At 35.5% G+C, this 19,068-nt stretch overlaps 3 protein-coding genes across 4 annotated transcripts; 2 read left to right on the forward strand and 1 right to left on the reverse strand.

Moving 5' to 3' along the window:
- Window positions 1–700: 700 nt before the first annotated feature.
- On the forward strand, window positions 701–7,176 carry LOC108479555 (E3 ubiquitin ligase PARAQUAT TOLERANCE 3-like). Of its 2 annotated transcripts, none has more exons than XM_017782234.2 (15): window positions 701–1,691; window positions 1,912–2,008; window positions 2,201–2,282; window positions 2,426–2,592; window positions 2,684–2,760; window positions 3,177–3,233; window positions 3,330–3,486; window positions 3,579–3,727; window positions 3,830–3,994; window positions 4,088–4,387; window positions 4,814–4,855; window positions 4,965–5,214; window positions 5,402–5,521; window positions 5,742–5,820; window positions 6,312–7,176. In XM_017782234.2, the coding sequence occupies exons 1-15, from the start codon at window positions 1,526–1,528 to the stop codon at window positions 6,972–6,974; spliced, it is 2,571 nt and encodes an 856-aa protein (XP_017637723.1). In that variant the 5' UTR covers window positions 701–1,525; the 3' UTR covers window positions 6,975–7,176. The 2 variants fall into 2 exon arrangements, with proteins under 2 accessions (XP_017637723.1, XP_017637722.1); XM_017782233.2 differs by having other exon boundaries at window positions 706–1,691; window positions 3,168–3,233.
- A 763-nt stretch (window positions 7,177–7,939) lies between these two features.
- On the forward strand, window positions 7,940–9,738 carry LOC108476540 (60S ribosomal protein L15-1). Its single transcript, XM_017778768.2, has 4 exons — window positions 7,940–8,083; window positions 8,439–8,605; window positions 9,041–9,238; window positions 9,327–9,738. The coding sequence occupies exons 1-4, from the start codon at window positions 8,080–8,082 to the stop codon at window positions 9,570–9,572; spliced, it is 615 nt and encodes a 204-aa protein (XP_017634257.1). The 5' UTR covers window positions 7,940–8,079; the 3' UTR covers window positions 9,573–9,738.
- Window positions 9,739–9,752: 14 nt separating this feature from the next.
- Window positions 9,753–19,038, reverse strand: LOC108476539 (DNA mismatch repair protein MSH4). The gene is made up of 24 exons (XM_017778767.2): window positions 18,847–19,038; window positions 18,083–18,286; window positions 17,932–17,967; window positions 17,728–17,840; window positions 16,686–16,731; window positions 16,440–16,486; window positions 16,239–16,346; window positions 15,969–16,044; window positions 15,079–15,151; window positions 14,804–14,949; window positions 14,627–14,712; window positions 14,058–14,197; window positions 13,828–13,967; window positions 13,678–13,728; window positions 13,308–13,371; window positions 12,660–12,803; window positions 12,504–12,571; window positions 12,380–12,438; window positions 11,821–11,977; window positions 10,928–10,980; window positions 10,754–10,852; window positions 10,539–10,653; window positions 10,341–10,463; window positions 9,753–10,091 (listed from the first exon to the last, which is right to left on the reverse strand). The coding sequence occupies exons 1-24, from the start codon at window positions 18,910–18,912 to the stop codon at window positions 9,927–9,929; spliced, it is 2,379 nt and encodes a 792-aa protein (XP_017634256.1). The 5' UTR covers window positions 18,913–19,038; the 3' UTR covers window positions 9,753–9,926.
- Window positions 19,039–19,068: the final 30 nt, after the last annotated feature.

The raw sequence follows: 19,068 nt of genomic DNA on the forward strand, positions 1-19,068 counted from the left end.
AATTTTAAATTTAATTTTGAAGTTGTGAATAAATAAGATGATTTAGAGTGAACTCTTTTATAGTAGCAACTATTTAGATAAAAAATTATTATCAACTATAAATTAATCATTTGAGTGTTTTATAAAGATTAAACTTTTTATTTATTATTCATTTATATTAATTTAAATTAAATAGAGATGAAATAATAATTTATTACAATTACATAAATAATTTGGGTATAATTGAAATTTTAACTATTAATATTCACTCTTCTTTATCACATTCATCGTAATTTTCTTTTTAAAACAAATTTTATCTCAACTTTTAAAATTTAGTGAAATCATTATTATTTATTGGAAGAAAAGTGAAGATCCTTAAAATTATGCCACTAATTTAAATGCGTTAGTGGCAGTCCATGTATATTAGCAGAGTATACACAGCTTATTAAAAATTTTGAAAAAGTTGATAAATATTAAAAAAAAATTGCCTAGTTAAAATTTTAACACTTTATCAAATTTTTATTGAAAAAGATTAATTTAATTAATTTTTGGAAAGGTGATGATGAAAGTGAAAAATAGTCAAAATGACATTCAGAACATTGTAACATTAATTTATTTTAATTTAATTAGTGATAATATAAAATTTTATTATTCATTAATTAATTAATTAAGTTAATGTAATAATAAAACAAGATGCAATATCATTATTTCAACACACGATAACTTTAACTAATTTCGTGGAAAATTGTTTTTAATCAGCACGGCGGCATTTGCACCGCACGTGTAGGCCATATGGCGGTCCAGTATAGATAATTTTTATTTTATTTTTGTTGAAGGTCCAGATTCGGTTATATCTTTTCGATAACCTCTTCCCAAATTCCTATTTCCCCTTTTCTGAAACCCTTTACCCAATCTCATAGCCCTAGAGATTCACGATTATCGCTAATCCTTTAAACCTCTCCAATCTCTAATCGGGTTTCTGCAAGCTTCTAATTTTCATTTTCTTCACTATTTCGGCGCATCAGAATCTCAAGCTTCGAAGCTTCCCGGAGTTTATGTTTGAAGATCCATCCATTGTTGGATTATTTTCTGAAGATTTATTTTTGGTCGCGTTTTTACAAGATCTGAATCGGGCGGATTGATTGATTCAGAGCGATTCTTTAGCACAATAATCGGTAATCGAAGAGTTCGTGTGAATTTGATGATCTAAGAGCAAAGGGGCTTTTTCATTATTCCCTACGATTTACTCTAAACTTCTGGTTTTGCTGAAAGATTCGATTTATTGGAACACTTCATGGAGTTACTGTCAGAGTTGATATCTTGAAGACAGAGCGCGGGATTTTGCATCTAAGAAGGAGCGAGGAGTTTGGTTCGGTTTCTCTTAGAATAAGGAAAAAAAAAAGATTTGTACTGTTTATATTTGTTCTTTTTTCAAGTGAATATCAGGCCTAATATTGTTTTGAAGGCCAATAAATAATTTCATATTTTCTTTTCTGTGTTTTTTAATCATTACAACAATTTTTTTAAGAGGAAAGAAACGTAAAAAATGGCTGTTTATTACAAATTTAAAAGTGCAAGAGATTTTGATTCAATTTCCATGGATGGTCCGTTTATAAGTGTTGGTACTTTGAAAGAAAAAATATTTGAATCAAAGCACTTGGGCAGGGGTACGGACTTCGACCTCGTTGTCACTAATGCACAAACTAATGAAGGTTGGTCTTTGTCAATGCTTTGGATTTCTTGTTTTTCATTAAATCTAGCATAAAAATATCAGTTAGGAGTATGACCAAATCTTCCGTTCTATTGGAATTCTCCTCGGGGTCTATTTTGTTTCTTGACTGGATATTAAGATTGTACTTTAGTAATTGTATTCGTTCATGAAATAGTTTGTTTGTAGTATTTTATAGACTCGTTTTCTTTTTTCAATTTCAGAATATCTTGATGAAGCAATGTTAATCCCAAAAAACACTTCTGTATTAATTCGCCGGGTTCCTGGAAAGCCTCGCATGCCCATTGTTGCTGCTCAAGAGTACTATCTCAATCCTTTAGATACATAACCACTCAAATATTTTAATTTAGTGACCTTGTTAAGAAAGCAAGTATGAAAGGTTCAGTTACCTGCATGAAGTTGATGCTTTGTGTGTTCAGATTAGTTCCGACTTTTAGTGGCTACTATTGTGAGAGAACACCTGATTCTAGGTTTGCGCTTTATTCTTCACAGGCCTAAGGTGGGAAATCAGATTGAGAATGCTCAACCAGAAAAGAGTAACTTACTGGATGCTGATTCATCTGTACCCAAATATGTAAGCTTCACTTTGACATATTTTCCTTGATGAAAATTGGCTTGTCTTTCTGCTAACGTTTTTTTGCCTTTGACAAATGTTGAGTTTATCAGAAAAGAGAAAAATATAGAAACCTAATGGAAGGCTTGTATTTTTATTTGTAGCCTGAAGACTCTGAATGGGATGAATTTGGGAACGATTTGTATTCAATCCCTGAAACGCTGCCCGTGCAGTCAAGTAATCCACTTCTTGATGCTCCCCCTACCAATAAAGCTGATGAGGACAGCAAGATTAAGGCTCTAATAGATACACCTGCCTTGGATTGGCAGCGGTGAGTTGAGTGCAGTTTTCTTTCTTTCTTTTTATTTTATTTTATTTCTTGTATTGGTGCAATTTTCAATCTTAATTATCTCGATTTGCAGCCAAGGTGCTGATGGCTTTGGACCTGGTAGAGGCTTTGGTAGGGGTATGGGTGGAAGGATGGGCGGGCGTGGTTTTGGTGATTCTCTTATGCCCTTTTTAGCTTCATTACATTCTTTATCATGGTGGTGATGGTTGGGGGGTGTCTTGGTGGGTAGGGTCATGAGTTTCTGTATAGGATGTTCATTTAATGTTAAATGTGTTGGTTATTTAAGCTTAATCTTTTTCTGCTGCTTATTATTGTGGTATAAATGTGCCTTGTGCCTTTGCTTGTTAGTGACCTATGTAGGTTAACTGAAGTTGGAACTTCCACTTTTTTGGTGGAATAACATATAACAATTTTTTGTATAAACTTGTTTCTGCTTGGAAGAGAGTCGTTCGTTCTCATTTAGATCAGTAGTTTTTGAAATTTTGTGGGACATTTCGTTGCTGTAACCATTCTTCTGAATAGTGTTCTGAGCTGAGATTTATTTGTTTCTCATTGAGGTCGATTAGGATTGGAGCGCAAAACACCTCCTCAGGGCTATGTTTGTCACCGTTGCAAGGTGCCTGGTATGTTGAATTTACATTCTTTCTTTCTTTCTTTATTTATTTGCTTTTTGATCACTTTTTAGTGAACCTGTGGTTACTATGGAATTTGTGATGCAGGGCATTTTATTCAGCACTGCCCTACAAATGGTGATCCAAACTATGATATTAAAAGGGTGAAACCTCCAACTGGCATTCCAAAGTCAATGCTAATGGCAACTCCAGATGGCTCATATGCATTGCCAAGTGGAGCAGTTGCAGTTTTGAAGCCCAACGAGTAACTATTTTGTCTTATTAGTGTGGTTTTGTCTTCTGCTTGTAGGCAATTTTATTTGTCATGCTTGAAAACTAATTTTTGATTTCCAACAGGGCTGCTTTTGAGAAAGAAATTGAGGGCTTACCTTCCACTCGTTCTGTTGGTGACCTTCCACCGGAACTCCATTGCCCATTGTGCAAAGAAGTAATGAAAGATGCTGTTCTAACTAGCAAATGTTGTTTTAAGAGTTTTTGTGATAAATGTGAGTTTTGTTGCTTCATTTTCCATGCATCTTTGGTTCTTTTCCCTGTCAAATGGTTTTGTATGTGCGTGTTGAAGCTCACTTTAACAAAATGTAACTCAGGTATAAGGGACCACATTATCTCAAAGTCAATGTGCGTATGTGGGGCGACCAACATACTCGCTGATGATCTTCTGCCAAATAAGACCTTAAGAGATACAATCAATCGTATACTGGAGTCTGGTAACAGCAGTGCTGACAATGCTGGAAGCACTTTTCAAGTTCAAGGTTCATCATTTTGATCTACTCAAATGAATTCACATTCAAATGACTCTATGGCGTATGTTCTTTTTAATGATTTGTCCTATCTCTCAAATTTAGATATGGAATCTGCGCGGTGTCCACAACCAAAAATTCCATCTCCTACTACATCTGCTGCATCTAAGGAAGAGCAGAAGCCAGTATATGTGAAGGAAGAAAGTTCTGATGTGAAGGATAAAGCTAATGAGATTAAAGTAGATATTCTCCCACAGCAGGTCTTGGAGAAAGTAAAGACTGCTAAACTAGCTGATGCATCCGACGCCACATTGGAATCAATGAGTGTGAAGGAGCCTGCATCACATGGGAGTGCCCCACTTGTGGACGAAGAAGTGCAACAGAAGTTGGCTTCTGGAGAGGCAGGTAATTATGATTTGTTTCGTAATTTATTTGTTATGTTGGTTTGGCCAAGTTAAAAGACAACACTTAATAACATTGGTACTGATCTCCTCTCGGAAGTGGTGAGATTTAGGGTCAAACCTGGGTGGAAATGCTTGGTGTGGGTTATCTCATTCCATTTTAGCCTCAGTACCATTCTTTTTCTTCAAAGCTTGTGGCTGGGATATATTTCTTGTGTCATTTTCTAAAGAAGTTTCCGAATGCATCTATTAAGAACTTAGATTCTTAAAAGGCACTAAATTTTTGTCATCTTTCCTGTTTCATCTAGCACTCTTGAGTTGATTTTATGTTATTTGTGTGTATTATAGGGAGAGTAAATGTATTATTTTTTAGTGGAAATGAGGAAAATAAATGGATTGGTGGTTTAATTTTGATCCTTTGATTCTCCAGGAAAGAAAAAGAAAAAGAAGAAGGTTCGTTTGCCAGGAAATGGTAGGCCTGCAGCCTTTATTTTGTATTTCGTGATGGTCCAAACTACATGTTAGTTTCCTAAAATCATTAGGATTATTTCTAACCTGAATGTTATTCGTTTTCATTACAGATTTGCAATGGAAAGCCCCTCAGGATCTTGCAGCTGAGAACTATATGATGTCTATGGGTCCCTCTGCCTATAACCCTTACTGGACTGGTATGCAGCCTGGGATGGATGGATTTATGGGTCCCTATGGTGGAGCAATGCCCTATATGGGGGGCTATGGACTAAGTCCATTTGATATGCCATTTGGAGGTGTTATGCCTCCAGATGCTTTTGGTGCTCAAAATTATATGTTTCCTCCTGTCCCACCTCAGAGGTATGTGTGACATTTGTTAAGTAGCCTATGCCATTTTATAGCAGTTGTGTTTGGTGTTGCTTGAGTTTGAACATGGGATTTTTGTCATTTCTGAAAGAGCTATTGTCTCGTATATCTTATGATTTGTTATGCAACTTGATGCCATCTAGACATCGTTGATTGAATTATTGAATTTAATGGTTTGTAGGGATCTTGCGGAGTTCGGAATGGGTATGAATGTTGCCCCACCTATCATGAGCAGAGAGGAATTTGAGGCTCGGCAAGCTGCTTTGAGGAGGAAGCGTGAAAATGAGAGACGAAGTGAAAGGTACTGAACATACTTTTCTCATTCTGAGCTTTCTAGTTGCACTAATTGTTCTTCAATTGGACTACTTTCCATTGTCCTTGGAATAACTCCTAGTCATTCACTTGAGTCCTGATATCCCCTGAAAAGGGCTTCCTATAGGTGTTAAATAATATCTTTCTGTTCACAGAGATGGGTTTCACATGATGAAATGGTTTACTTACTATTTCCAAAATAATTGCAGGGAGTTCTCTACTAGAGACCGGGAATTTGTTAGGGAAGTAAGCAACAGTGCTGATGTTTCGTCATTGAAGTCAAAATCTGTATGTGTTCTTTATTTTCCTAGCTTTGTTTTATTCTTGTTGTTTGTGATGGCAGGAGTTATGCTACATGATTTTTAGCAACCGATTGGCTAGGATGCGCTAAGTTGTAGATACCAAATTTGTTTGTCATTAAGTAAATGCGATTCAATGGTTGTTTCAATTGGCCATTCTAATTTTTATGCTTTTAATTTTGGCTATGAACACATGGTTCCACATAATTGATATTGAGAGGAAGAATATAAAACTTGGATCTTTCTGGCAGGCTGTTTTAACTCGGACCTACACTGCAAAGTTTTGAAATTTCTACATTTCTTGTTTTTTGAATTTTTATTCAAATAATTTCATGGCTGTTTACTCTTTACATTGGAAAATGATGAGCACATGGAGTTGGTCAGAGTCAGGGTTTAAGTGCTGTATTTCTGCCAAGTGACATCAGAAGAATAAGATGGTCTGCTGATGGTGACCATTCCTATTACGTTTGTTTGTTGCAGAAGCCTATTCCACAAATGTCAGGTGGTGACCGTCGCAGCGATCATCTACGGCATCGATCAGAGAGGACCTCCCCAGAACGTTCCTTACAGGACCATGAAGCACCTCCCTGCCCTGCAAAGAGGAAAGCTGACCAGCATCATGACCTTGAACGTGATTATGACTATGATGATCGTGACAATGGTCGTGATCGCGAACGTGATCGCCATCATCATCATCATGATCGCTCCGAGTCTTCCAAGCATTCCCTCGAACCTGCAACTAAAGCCACTTCCTCGACTGCTACTGCAGGAACTGATAAGAAGCCAAAGGCAAGTGTGTTTTCTCGCATTAGCTTTCCTGAAGAAGAAATTAGCAAGAAGAAAAGGAAGATATCTTCTGATGCACCTGCATCTTCTGGCCATCACAAGCCATCCTCCAATGGATATGATTACAAAACATCTTCCTCTGCCAAGCCAGTTTCTGCTACAAGTAGTGGTGGCGGGAGAAAGAGCAGCAGTAGCAATGCTGTAGACTATGAGTCGAGTGATGATGATAGACATTTCAAAAGGAAACCATCGAGGTACGAGTCATCACCGCTGCCATCAGCCGAGTGGGAAGAAGAACGGAGGCATTCAAGAGGATCAAGGGAACGGGAGCGTAGCAGCTATAGTAAACATAGATAGAATATAGAAGAGGTTGTAGCACTACTGCTTGTTGCTCAAGAAACGTATGCACGCTTAAGAGCAATAGCATGCCTTTGCACCGTTATGATACTCTTTTTGAAGTCCTAATGGAGGGATTTGTGGGGAAAATGATACTTTTTTTTTGGGGGGGCTTTGTACTTTACTAGTGTCTTTAATAATTAAAAAAAAAAATTCCAATTTAGTATTATACTTATTTTTTTCCTTATCGAATGCTTTTTTATTATTACATATACATGTATTTGTAAATGGAAATTCTCAACCTGGACATTTTTGTTTATGAAAGGTATAAATATAAATTAATTCGAGTACTTTGATTCAAGCAATTTATATATGTAGTTTTAGTGTAATCATGTATATAAACTTTTAATTTTAATTCAATTCTATATAAAATTGTAATGTAAAATTGTTTGAATTAAATTAAAATATTGTACATGCAATTTAAAAAGTACATGAATAATTTTAACAATTAAATCAAATTAAAATATCATATATACAGTTACTTAATCCTTTCTTTTTTAATAGTTAAATAAAAATTAGCATGCATCCGTCTAACCCTAAAATGATTGAATTAATCAATATTTCATCTCTATAAAGTTATTTTTTTCATGTTTTTAATTATTTAAAATTATTTATAGAAGAAACTAATTGAAGAAAGCTCTTCTATTAAGTAAAAACATTAATTTAAATTAATTGACATTATTATTGTTGCAATAACTGATAAAATAGGGATGAAATATGCTTAAGTATGTAATGATTAATATTGTGTACTTTAAAAAATTGAGGGCGTAGTTTTTATAGAGATTGTAAAAAAAGAAGAAGAAGAAAAAACACTAACCAAAATAAAGAACACAAGCATTTGATTGGGCCAAATTGGCTGTTCTAAAGTAGTCCATAATTTATTTGGAAGGCTCCCATGTTTATCTTTCAGGCTTGAATCATAATAACTAAAATGAACGGGCCAGTTAAAGGTGTCCAATCAGGCTCGTTCTTTGTAATAGGTTATTTATTTGACTCTTTGCCCTAGCCTCCTTCAGCTCTGTTTCTGTACAAGCGAAACCCTAGCCACTCTCTGCTCAACTCGCCAATGGGTACTCCTTCGAACTCACATTCCTTCTTTCTCTACTGATTATAGCCACAGATCTTTCAATGTTTTTCTCATGGGTTTCATTCTAAGTCCTTTCACATTTCTATTAAGCGATTGATTCTATTATTATTTTTTTTTTTTGGCGGTTTTGAAAAAAGTTGGATCTTTTCAATTTGTATTGGTTTTTATGGTTTTATACTGGTATCTGATGTCGCACTGTTATGCTATGGAACAAAGTGTTCATGTTTATAGAAATTGCGAAGCAATGTATTTAATTTATATATATTAATACTCTGTTTTGCATAACGGTTTCTGTGAATTATTGAAGGATCCTTATTTATGGGAATGGTTAAATGTAGGGGCTTATAAGTACGTGTCGGAGCTATGGAGGAAGAAGCAGTCGGATGTGATGAGGTTTTTACAGAGGGTGAGGTGCTGGGAATACCGCCAGCATCCATCAATTGTTAGGGTCAACCATCCTACTCGCCCTGACAAGGCACGCCGCTTGGGTTATAAGGCCAAACAAGTAATGTCCGTTTCAACATTTTGTGCATGCTTATTTTAGTTAAGGTGTTAGCCTCTTCTTTTTTTTATTTTTATTTTTACATATAATTCTAAAGAACATAGTAAGAATGCTAGCTTTAACACTTGATTTTTGCTGAGGTCAAACTAAGTGTCTAGTGTCCACTGCCTTATCAAGGGATGCTTCTTTTTCAGATCACTTAGATTAAATTAAACAATTAATCGTTTGTAAATGTCATTTGATGTTCCTAGGTGTTTTTGTTCTTTGAAATGATATATAATGTGATTTTTTGGGACAGAATAGTAACTATATCTATCCATGATTTTTTCTTCTTCTTCCTTTTTTTTTTTTTCAAATTAAATCTATGTCATTGTATGCATGTAGGTACCTTTTTTCCCCAATTGATTTGATCTGAAAAATTTGTGCACTCCTATCCAGGGTTATGTGGTTTACCGTGTCCGTGTTAGGAGGGGTGGTCGCAAGAGGCCTGTTCCCAAGGGTATCGTGTATGGTAAGCCCACAAACCAGGGTGTCACCCAATTGAAGTTCCAGCGCAGCAAACGGTCTGTTGCTGAGGAGCGTGCTGGCCGAAAGTTGGGAGGTCTCAGAGTTGTTAACTCGTACTGGATCAATGAGGTATGTTGTAGGGCTTACTAAAAGTTACAGTTTGCCACCTGAATTTGAAATGGCTTGGCTCTCATTTCTGCCTTATTTTATTGATTAGGATTCTACTTACAAGTACTTTGAGGTTATCCTGGTGGATGTTGCACACAATGCTATCCGCAATGACCCAAGAATTAACTGGATCTGCAATCCGGTTCACAAGCACAGGGAACTTCGAGGACTTACATCTGCTGGTAAGAAAAACAGGGGTCTCCATGGAAAGGGTCATTTGCACCACAAGAACCGTCCTTCTCGCAGGGCAACCTGGAAGAGAAACAACACTCTCTCCCTTCGCCGCTACCGCTGAGTTACTGTGTTCAACTTTTTATCCTTGTTGATTTTAGAAGTCATCGTTTTGAGTTTGAAATTTTTGGAAGTTTTAAAAAACCTGACTCTTTGAATTTACATGCAATTTATTTTCGTTTTGGATGCTATGAATTTCTGAAGTTATTGCTACGTGCTTTTCAGAATAACTACTTGCACATCATTTGTCTATCTTGGGCTCTTATTTTCTGTTAAATGCCTTCTGATTTTATATTGAGTAGAATTTGTCATCGACTCCTTTACATCCAAATTCATTGGTAACATTATCTTTGGGTTCTGAGCTAATATCTGGGATTACCATTTTATTCCCTTTACTGTTTAGATTAAGAGGTCAGCTTTATAGTTTACCATCAATATAGCTCTCCTTGAGAAGGTGCAATGCCTGCCGGATAGCGTCTTCCTTTTGATTTGAATACTTTAAGCATATTAGTCGTTGAGCAGCATGGTAGGCCATCATTATTTGATTATGATTCAGGCAGTTCACTTCCATCTCGTTTACTTCCTGGACATTAGACATTATTAGAATGCTGAATTAGCACTGTCTGCTATAGAGATCAACAAAAGAAGAAACCATAACCATCAAGAGATCAGGTACATAAGATATTATTCGGACGAAAGTGGCATTGCCTGCCGTAGTATGAACTGTTAGAAGGCAATCGCAGGTGATAAAGTGGTTGGCTTTGCCCTCAAAGCGTTGCGCAAAATAAATAAGATTTTCAGATCATCTTTGTTTCTAGTTGATGGAAATTACCTTCTCCGTAATCCTTGATGTTATGCTTCGAGCTGTTTCAATCACTGAACTTGGTAACCCTGCAACTTCTGCTAGTAGAAGACCATAGTGTGCTACGTGCTTAGGGCCATCATTGAGTCGGAACTGGGTAAAATCGGTGTTTCCAATCAGCAAAAGTTGCAAAACTCTTTGTCAGGGCAAAAAAGATGGAAATCTCACCTTAAAGTCTAGGTGGCTGTTTCTAATGTCAACGTAGAAGTGAAGAATTTTCACATTTGGATATATGGTTGCTAGTTTCGACAAATTCTCCATATGAGTAGCAAATATAGTATACCTAAAGATAACAAAAAATGTACAAAAAAAGATTTCGATTTGTGCAAGTTTGATCATTGCTACACAAAAACAATGGAAATGGATTAAGAAAAAACGGTTACGCGTTGAGGGATAGCAAATGTTCACAGCAGCTCCATGCTATTGCCAAACCATCAGAAGAAGAAGTAGCCCTCCCAAGTTCATCCATAACAATCAAGCTCCTGTATCACGTGAGCCAACGTAATCTTTGTTACATTTCATATACCAATTTGTTAACGACCTCAAAAGATTATTACCTTTGGGAGACATTCTGCATGATGAATGCAGTCTCTTTCATCTCTGTCATAAACTGTAACAACCAAACAACGAATGAGATGGTACTTTTTATCCTTGTGGTTCATTTCTAGAAGAATCTAAATTAGACTATCCGATACACCGTTCTATTGCATCTCGAGGAAGATGCCTAGACTTAATGCATTTTAAAACGATTTTATTTTGCCTCCACTCCTAACCAGATATTTCCGGCATTTGCATTGAAACACTAGTTTACAAGCCTGGATGATGGTTTGAAAACCTAAAGACAATTCCTCAAAATATAATTAGGATTTAGGAGATACAAGCATATTATATTTCAACCTAACAATTAATGTATTCTTATCAAGTAAATGTATTTTCTCTATATTTATATAATTTTTGAGGCATTAATATTGTTTGTGTTTTATAAATTCCGAGACACATTTATATATTCATATTGTGTTTATGTTAAATTTTTACATCGTGCTTTAATAAAATTTCCCATATAATGTCCAATTTTTTTTTAAATCCCATTTGTACAAATGTTAAACTTAAAAACTTTAACCCTTAAAGTAAATTATACGCCAGAAAATGCAAAGAATCGTATGGCGATCACATTTATAATTTTTTTACATACTATAAGGAGCTACGCCCTTGTACAGACAAAAAAAGAAGAAGATGAAAACAAGTTTCGGCATGTTTAGATATGACATAGTAAGGACTAAAAATGAAATGAACCCAATAACCGTTGGTCTTCAAGTTAAACTGAATACACGGTGCAGCTTCCATTAAACACTTATTTTGAACATTATCTTTGCTTTTCATCAGGAATAAAAGCAAGATGGCACGAGAATATTGCTTAAATATTTGCGATAGTGAAGTTCAGATAATGTACCGTACTAGAGTTTGATTCAAGGTTATCCATTGTGCCCATCCTTGTAAATATACGATCAACTACTCTAATTGTTGCGAAGTGGGCCGGAACATAGCAGCCAATCTGAGCTAGAATAATTATGAGACACACTTGTTGAAGATAAGTGCTCTTCCCGCTCCTGGTTGAAGAAAGTAGATAGTTTAAAACTTTGAACTAATGCAAAGAATTATCTATTTTACTCTATTATGGTAGCATAACTATCAGAAGTTCAAAAAGTTATTGATCATGTTTAGGTAAAGTAATGACATAATGTGCAAAGACCTGAGGCGGCCACCTAAGGCTAAAGCGAACTGCAATCAGAATCATGAGAGTCGGTCCAAACTCGATGATAAGAAAACAATTATAAGGCAAAAAATTCTGCAGTCCCAGTCATCACTTGAAGTTAAAAAGCAAGTAAATGTTTTTTCTTTTATATACATAATATCTATGTAGATTGGAAGGGCTACAATGAAAACAAAAAAGGGTAGCCACAATGGCTTAAAACTCTTAACAAGGCAGTTTCCATGAAAGAGTTCCTTACATGTTTGGTCCCATTACAATCACCATATTTGATGCTTCAGAAATAAAGATGCTGTTGGGCTGCAACCAAAAACATTAAAAATCTTAATGGTACCAAAGAACTTTAAGAAGAATCCACGACATACCACGAAATCGCTGTGTATGCTTTCTAGGATGGGGTGTCTTCCAGCGTCAATTGCTAGAGGGCCATTATCTGCTAGCAACTAATCACAATTAAATTTACCCTAATCAAACCCGGAACATGAAAAGAATACATGTTACAAATTGGAAAATAAAAATACCAGTAAATTCTGGCCGAGTATATCGGTCAACAGGCTTGGTTGATATTGTATGAGCAAACGAATTCACAATCATATCTAAGAGGCACAGGACTTCAGCAAGAAGTGTGAACATCAGGATGTCCTCCCTTATGGCATCAACTAGGGCTACAAATCACATAAAGTTAACATAAGAATGAATGAAACAATAAAAACATTTAAATAACATAGATAAAGACTCCATTTGTGAATCAAAATTTGAAAATATAGTATGCATCTTTAAATATTTTGATTACTCATCATCCAGTACTTTCAGAAGCTATATCGGTAAGTTAAATGAAATCTATATAATCAATGCAATTAATTGCAATGGCACTTACTTCTGACAAGATTTCTAGTGCCAATTGCATCAATTGGCAGAATGTTAAGAACGAATTCCAAAAAAGTAGAAGAACAGAGGAATTTGGTAGACGAGAGAGAAAAGAGAAGAAGAAAGAAAATGTTTCATTCAACGTTTCATTCAATTTCCATCCCCTCTCCTCTGCTGTTAAACACGAGGAAGAGAGGTCCGGCTGGTTTTGAATTTCGGTTAAAAACGGTTATGGCCAGCTGTAGTATGAAACACTCCGTTTTATTAAACGGTGATATAGGAACTACGCAGTCAGCACAAACCTTCCAAGCAAACTTCGGTTCTAACATAGCACTCTCCAGCTGCAGATTTATTTCTGACATTCAACTGCAATTACACAATTTAGATTGATTGATCAAAGCATTTTTTAAGACCTAGAGAAGCTGATAAAAGTAGAACTGTTAAAAATATAGTAGCAAGCTGATATTGACAAACAAAATTTGGCTACATCGAATACAAAATCAATTGTTATTCTGATAATATACTAATCAATCAACCCCAGAACTGTTTCCAATGAATATATGCAAACTAACACCACAATCTTTGGTTTTTTTCTGGATAAGTGAGCAGATTCTATATCATACCACGAACCAAGATCAAACCACAACAATGGCATCCTTAAACAATACTTACAGATGCAAGTTCCAAAGTCGAGCAATGTACATTATTCCCATGTTTCACAACCTGATTTTTCAATCACAAGCATACCAAAGTCTGAGATGATCCAAGGAAATCATCATTTATATCATAGATGAAGTAACAAAGAGAATTGCCAATTTCAACCTGAATGAACTTGCTAGGAAGCTTTCCTTGAATATCTTTACGGGGAATGCTAAAGTAAAAACCCCGTCTATTGTTAAATGGAAGTTTCAGATTTGGCAGCTTGTATTCTTCCCGATACTTGTTTGCTAGGTTATGTATAGCTGTCAATTCAAAATGAAATAGTAAAAATAGCCAATTCAAGAATGATGGAAATAAAGGAAAGAAAGATATGGAGAAGAAGAGGGCAGAACCTTCGCTAGTATCACAAAAAGATCTCCGAGCAATATCTAATAGTCCATCAATTCCAGCCTTGACAGCAAAACACTGCTGTGTGCGAGCAATAAAAGGAACACGTGCGTGAAGCACATTTTCATCAATCACCTCTCCAATTCTAACAGAAGAAAGTTTCTTCCAGAAATTAGTAGTTCTGTTTTATGCTTATATAGTTCTTTTTATCTGTTGAATATAAGATTTACCAGATATCAATGAGAAAAATGCACAGCAAAATATTAATCAACAAACTGAAGGGAAAATCTGTAATTTATCAATAGAATGTCAATAAATCATTAAAATTCCAATGTTAAGTTCTTAAGTTTTTGGAGGAATCCAAAATCAACATGTTTGCCACTTGCCAATAGTCCTGAGTTTCCTTTTCAATAACTTGGAATATGCTTTCCATTTTTCTTTTGGCTAATTAGAATCTTGTTAGCATCTTGGGCACAAATTGAAAAGCAGATGAATGAGCAATACTCTCAGGGAGAGCGTAGTAAAGAAAAAAAAATATTTCCAAGTTGTCAGTTTAGGACAATGTGCCACATACCTCTTTCTAATGTCAGCATATTTCTCATTTTCACATACAGACTTGTAAACGTTTGCAAGAATAAAACATTGTGCATCCTTAAGAACCTAAAATTTTTAACATTGCCACCAGTATATCAAAATAAGTTCCAGAAGTTCAATAGGAGCCCACTGGTGAAAGGGAGAAGAGAAACTTTACCTTGGACAATAATGGCAAGGCATCTAATGCAGTTTTGAGAAGGATAATACTTGATATCAACATTTGGCTCTTCTTAGCATCGTCCGCACCTAAGACTTCATTTGTTATTTTCTTTGGCTTGAAGCAGAAATGACAAAGTACCCTATCTGAAAGATGAGAATGAACAGGTCAGTTTGCAGTCATAAATCTACAAATTTCTAATTGACTGATTAATCTATATTCTTGAATTTTTTTTTCTGTTTAGGGCTATGCCTTCTCCTAAAACTTCCACTTACCAGTCTCCTTTGGGAACTTACGCAAGACCTGAGAGAGTCCAAAAAATAGCTGTTCATTGCTCATTAACTCATCCTGGAAATTCAAGAGCAAAAGAGATTATCTTTTGTATTGTTCCAAAACAGATACCTGTAGGTTGTTGCAGTGTGCCTTAATGAACTTAGACTTTGGAGTCAGACTAAAGCTCATAAGGTGACTAAGAAGGAGTCTCTTATCCTAAAAATTGAAATGAATATCCTAATTTCAAATATTTCAAAAGATCCTAACCAGAAAAGTATCTATGATTGGAAATTAACTCAATCAACCGAGAAAGGAAATCAACCTGTCAGACAAGGCCCTAAGAAAGTAAGCATTAGAATGTCTTTGAGTTTGGAGCATCATAATGTCACTCTAAAACAATATGGATAGCAAGTAAAAATGAACAAGAACATACAGCTCTTTGTTTAAGCTCACTTCACACTAATCCCTAAAACATAATGGAACCATCACCAAGCAGATCTGAACGGTTAAAAATGGATTCATTCACCACAACCAAGTGGTTGAGGTGTAAGGTTCTGGTGACTTAACTTGAAAACATATAGCTAATATATACTTTTATACCATTAATTGCATTCACATCTTCAAGTGTGCAAAAAAATGAAATAATGTAACCAACCAATGGAATTATTTTTGGCATCACCTGATAAGTGCTACTACTTTAAAATGATTTCAGTTGAAAACATAATGCTGCAAAAAGAATTGCTAGTCTATATAGAATGCTCGTTTTAAAATCCACAAGATCTCCAGGAGAAGTTAGAGAAGTCTATGGAAGTTAGCAGAGTCTCATTGAGTAGGTCAAAAGTTAAAATAGCTCCATAGCAGAAATCTGATGGAAAGTAAAAGCAAGACTAACCAAACAATCCAGACGAGTATTGATAGTTTCAATATCTTTTAGAGGCTGCAAAAGATTAGCGCGAAGAAGTCTAGTCCTGGAGAAGAAGTTTCACATTTGCATACAAAAATAAAAACATTAGGTGCTATCCAAAATGGTTTTCCGTGATCAAATAAAAATTTTAAATACTCCTCAAGGGAAGCTTTTAAGCGGTGAAACAAGGTAGCTTAAAAGTAAATGGAAGAAGCAGTTCATGCGACGACATGTCATCATATCTGATTCTCAACATACCCTCCAATAGTTTTTGTTGTCTTGAGCATGTGGAACAAACTTCTTTTCTTGCTGCTTGTACCCCAAAGTGCAGAATGAAGTGGTTCAACAATTTCCAAGTTATGGACACTGCCATCCACAGTCAAACATAAACCTTTTAGTGGAAAAATATGGTTACCAGATCCAACTGATAGGTGCAAGAGAAGCAGAAAGTAGCAATACCTCGTAGTATCAATGTTCATGTGGTCAAATGATCCATTAAATGTGACCTGGGGCAGAGAATATTCAAGAGAAAAAGGGTAAAGGTTGTAACTCTTCACAAAGCAAAAGGATGATGAACTAATTATAACAACTCTTACTTTGCCTCAAGGTGACACACATATATTTAAGGGATAGATTAGCTTTAGTGATAGAACAATCACTCAGTTTTTACCCAACCATTGCACTGGTATGTTATGAAGCACATACCGCTAATGAATGGCTTGTGATAATGACACCTTTCTCTGCTTCAATCCTGAGTAAGGGCACAAGATTGAATTTATGTTTCAGTCATATAAAGTTGGTAAAAAAAGGTAAATAAAAATTTTATGAGAAGCACCATGAAATCAGAAACTTGAAGAAAGGAAGACTCCAAATGATCAAATTGAAAGGAGAGCCCAAAGATGAAAGCAAAGCATATAGCTCAATGAAGAATGGGATACTTAGGGTAGTTTACAGGAACTAGCAGATGAAGAATGGATCATATTTGGTTTTTAGCTTTCAATCAAAGTTTTAAGTGCAGGAAAGTTTTCCCTTTAACTCAGTTTTATTTAGCCCTTGATGATAAAGAATAATACCATTTTCAAGAAAATCTAAAAGCTTTGCCAGGTTTGAATTTTTCCTGATGAAGAGCTTCCTTAAACAATATCAAGAGAACGAGAGCTGGATAGGCAATGACATACAAAAATAACCAATTTGTTCTGGCCCCAACAACTTATTGAAACTATTCATAGAAAGATGCCCATCTCATTCAGTTTCAACACAAGACCTTAATAGACGTGCGAATCCATGTATGTGTATCATATCTCATGTTTATTCCCACATTAGTGATGTAAATATAAACACATCACGAATTATAAAATGTATCAAAATTCTAAATGCAAATATGATATATTAAATACGTTGCGTTAATCACATTTAAACATGTCATGTCGCATTTATAGAACATGTTTTTTTGTTTTCATCATGTTTGAAATTGCTAGATCTAGACCTTAAACACCATAGGCTATAGTCTAATTAATGCTAACCCTTCTTCAATTGTTAGGAAAAAGATAGAGAGGTTGCAGCTATTATGACTATGCCAGTGTTTTTTTAAGCCTGAAAAGTTACCAGTCCTGAATCTCAAGCTTTTTGCCCGACTACTTATAAGACTGACATAGACATCACCCATGAACAATAAATGACACCTAAAACATTCTACCATGTCAACCTGACTAAAGTTTCAAACAAGTAGTTTAAGCTCCGAAAGTACCACTTGATTGCAGCAGAAGCAGAAGCCAAGCAAAGATAATATTGTTTGTAGTATGTATCCAGACCAAGGGCTGAAGGCTCTCTGGCTGCTAGATTCTTAATCAGCATTGCACCCTGAATATTTAATGACGGTGAAATTCCCACAAAAGACATACAACTCTCAGCCCTGTAATATAAAATGTTGCTGAAGAGTGAGATGTATGACCTTGGTGTCATCAAAGCAACCACGAGCCATTACAACCTGCAAAAACCATACATGGTTTTTAACTAAGTCATCAAGTTAACAGATAAATTTCATACATAAATAAATTTGCTCACAACAACATCAGGACTTTCTAACTGTCAAGTTATGTCACCTTCTTGACTGAAGCGTAAAACCGATCCACCAGTTCTGATACTCCCACCATACCTTCAGGAGCTAGTTTGTTAGGAGGAACAATGATCACCACGGGATCATAGAAATGCAGCAATGTTTTTGTATTTTGATATGAGATACTGGTTTCAATGTATTGAGAAAGATGCAGTGAAGCTGATCTTAAGTCGAAGGCAGCCATTCCAACCTGTACAAAGATTGCAGATAGCCAAGCAGTATGACTGCACTGCTAGATAATCATATAACCTTGCAGAGTATTATTTTATTTAATCAGGCTATTATTGAATTGGACTCAGTGCCGATTTCTGCTTGTGGAATTAATCTCAAGTAGTACTATGTCATAATAATTTTATAAAGCCCAGCCGTCCATTGTGATATGAAACTTTTAGTTAGGCATGTATATTTGAAATAACAAAGGGAAAAAAAGTAAATGGAACACAGTTTGTATCATATTTCAAGCGAAGAAAATGCAGTTTGAGCGTTGACTTGCAGGTTTCATTGCCTAGAAACTGAAGGGAAACGGAAATAAAGAGAAGATTTAAGTTGATTTTATTTTAAAATTTTGAAATTCGAAGTGGAAACTACATTACACCATGCGAGTAAAATCAGGTGACTTCAATGAAAAAAAATTAAAAGCTGCCGGAGCGAGTATTCAAACAAAAAATAAAAGGAAAATTACTGCTAGTAGAATCTCAAATATTTTTTTTTCAGTTTATCATGCATTTCTCAAGATCCAAACGGAGTTACCTCTTTAGCTCTGTTTTCAATGAGACCGATCACGAAGCTTGACCTTTCTCCTCCATCGTCTTCCATATCGATTAAGCGGCAAAATGTTAACGCCAAATTTTAAAATAGGCGTTAAAGCCCGCGAATATTTATACTGCATCACGGCCCTTACTTAATTGAACGTGGTGCGTAAAGCTTGTTATCATGCGCACCCCCAAGGCTAAGGGTAGCAAATAATAAATA

Source organism: Gossypium arboreum, chromosome 12 (genome assembly GCF_025698485.1).
Source record: "Gossypium arboreum isolate Shixiya-1 chromosome 12, ASM2569848v2, whole genome shotgun sequence".
NCBI lineage: Eukaryota > Viridiplantae > Streptophyta > Magnoliopsida > Malvales > Malvaceae > Gossypium > Gossypium arboreum.

Bases quoted from the DNA above. Each gene is read 5' to 3' on its own strand.
- LOC108476539 (XM_017778767.2), bottom strand. From the start codon at position 18,912: ATGGAAGACGATGGAGGAGAAAGGTCAAGCTTCGTGATCGGTCTCATT. The intron at 12,572-12,659 runs GTATTTTTATTT...AGTTGCTAGCAG, and splicing joins TACTCGGCCAGAATTTACTG to ATAATGGCCCTCTAGCAATT. The intron at 10,464-10,538 runs GTGAGATTTCCA...GATTTTACCCAG, and splicing joins ACAGCCACCTAGACTTTAAG to TTCCGACTCAATGATGGCCC.
- LOC108479555 (XM_017782233.2), top strand. From the start codon at position 1,526: ATGGCTGTTTATTACAAATTTAAAAGTGCAAGAGATTTTGATTCAATT. The intron at 2,761-3,167 runs GTGATTCTCTTA...TTTCTCATTGAG, and splicing joins GATGGGCGGGCGTGGTTTTG to GTCGATTAGGATTGGAGCGC. The intron at 3,487-3,578 runs GTAACTATTTTG...GATTTCCAACAG, and splicing joins GCAGTTTTGAAGCCCAACGA to GGCTGCTTTTGAGAAAGAAA.
- LOC108476540 (XM_017778768.2), top strand. The intron at 8,606-9,040 runs GTAATGTCCGTT...ACTCCTATCCAG, and splicing joins TGGGTTATAAGGCCAAACAA to GGTTATGTGGTTTACCGTGT. The intron at 9,239-9,326 runs GTATGTTGTAGG...TTTATTGATTAG, and splicing joins ACTCGTACTGGATCAATGAG to GATTCTACTTACAAGTACTT.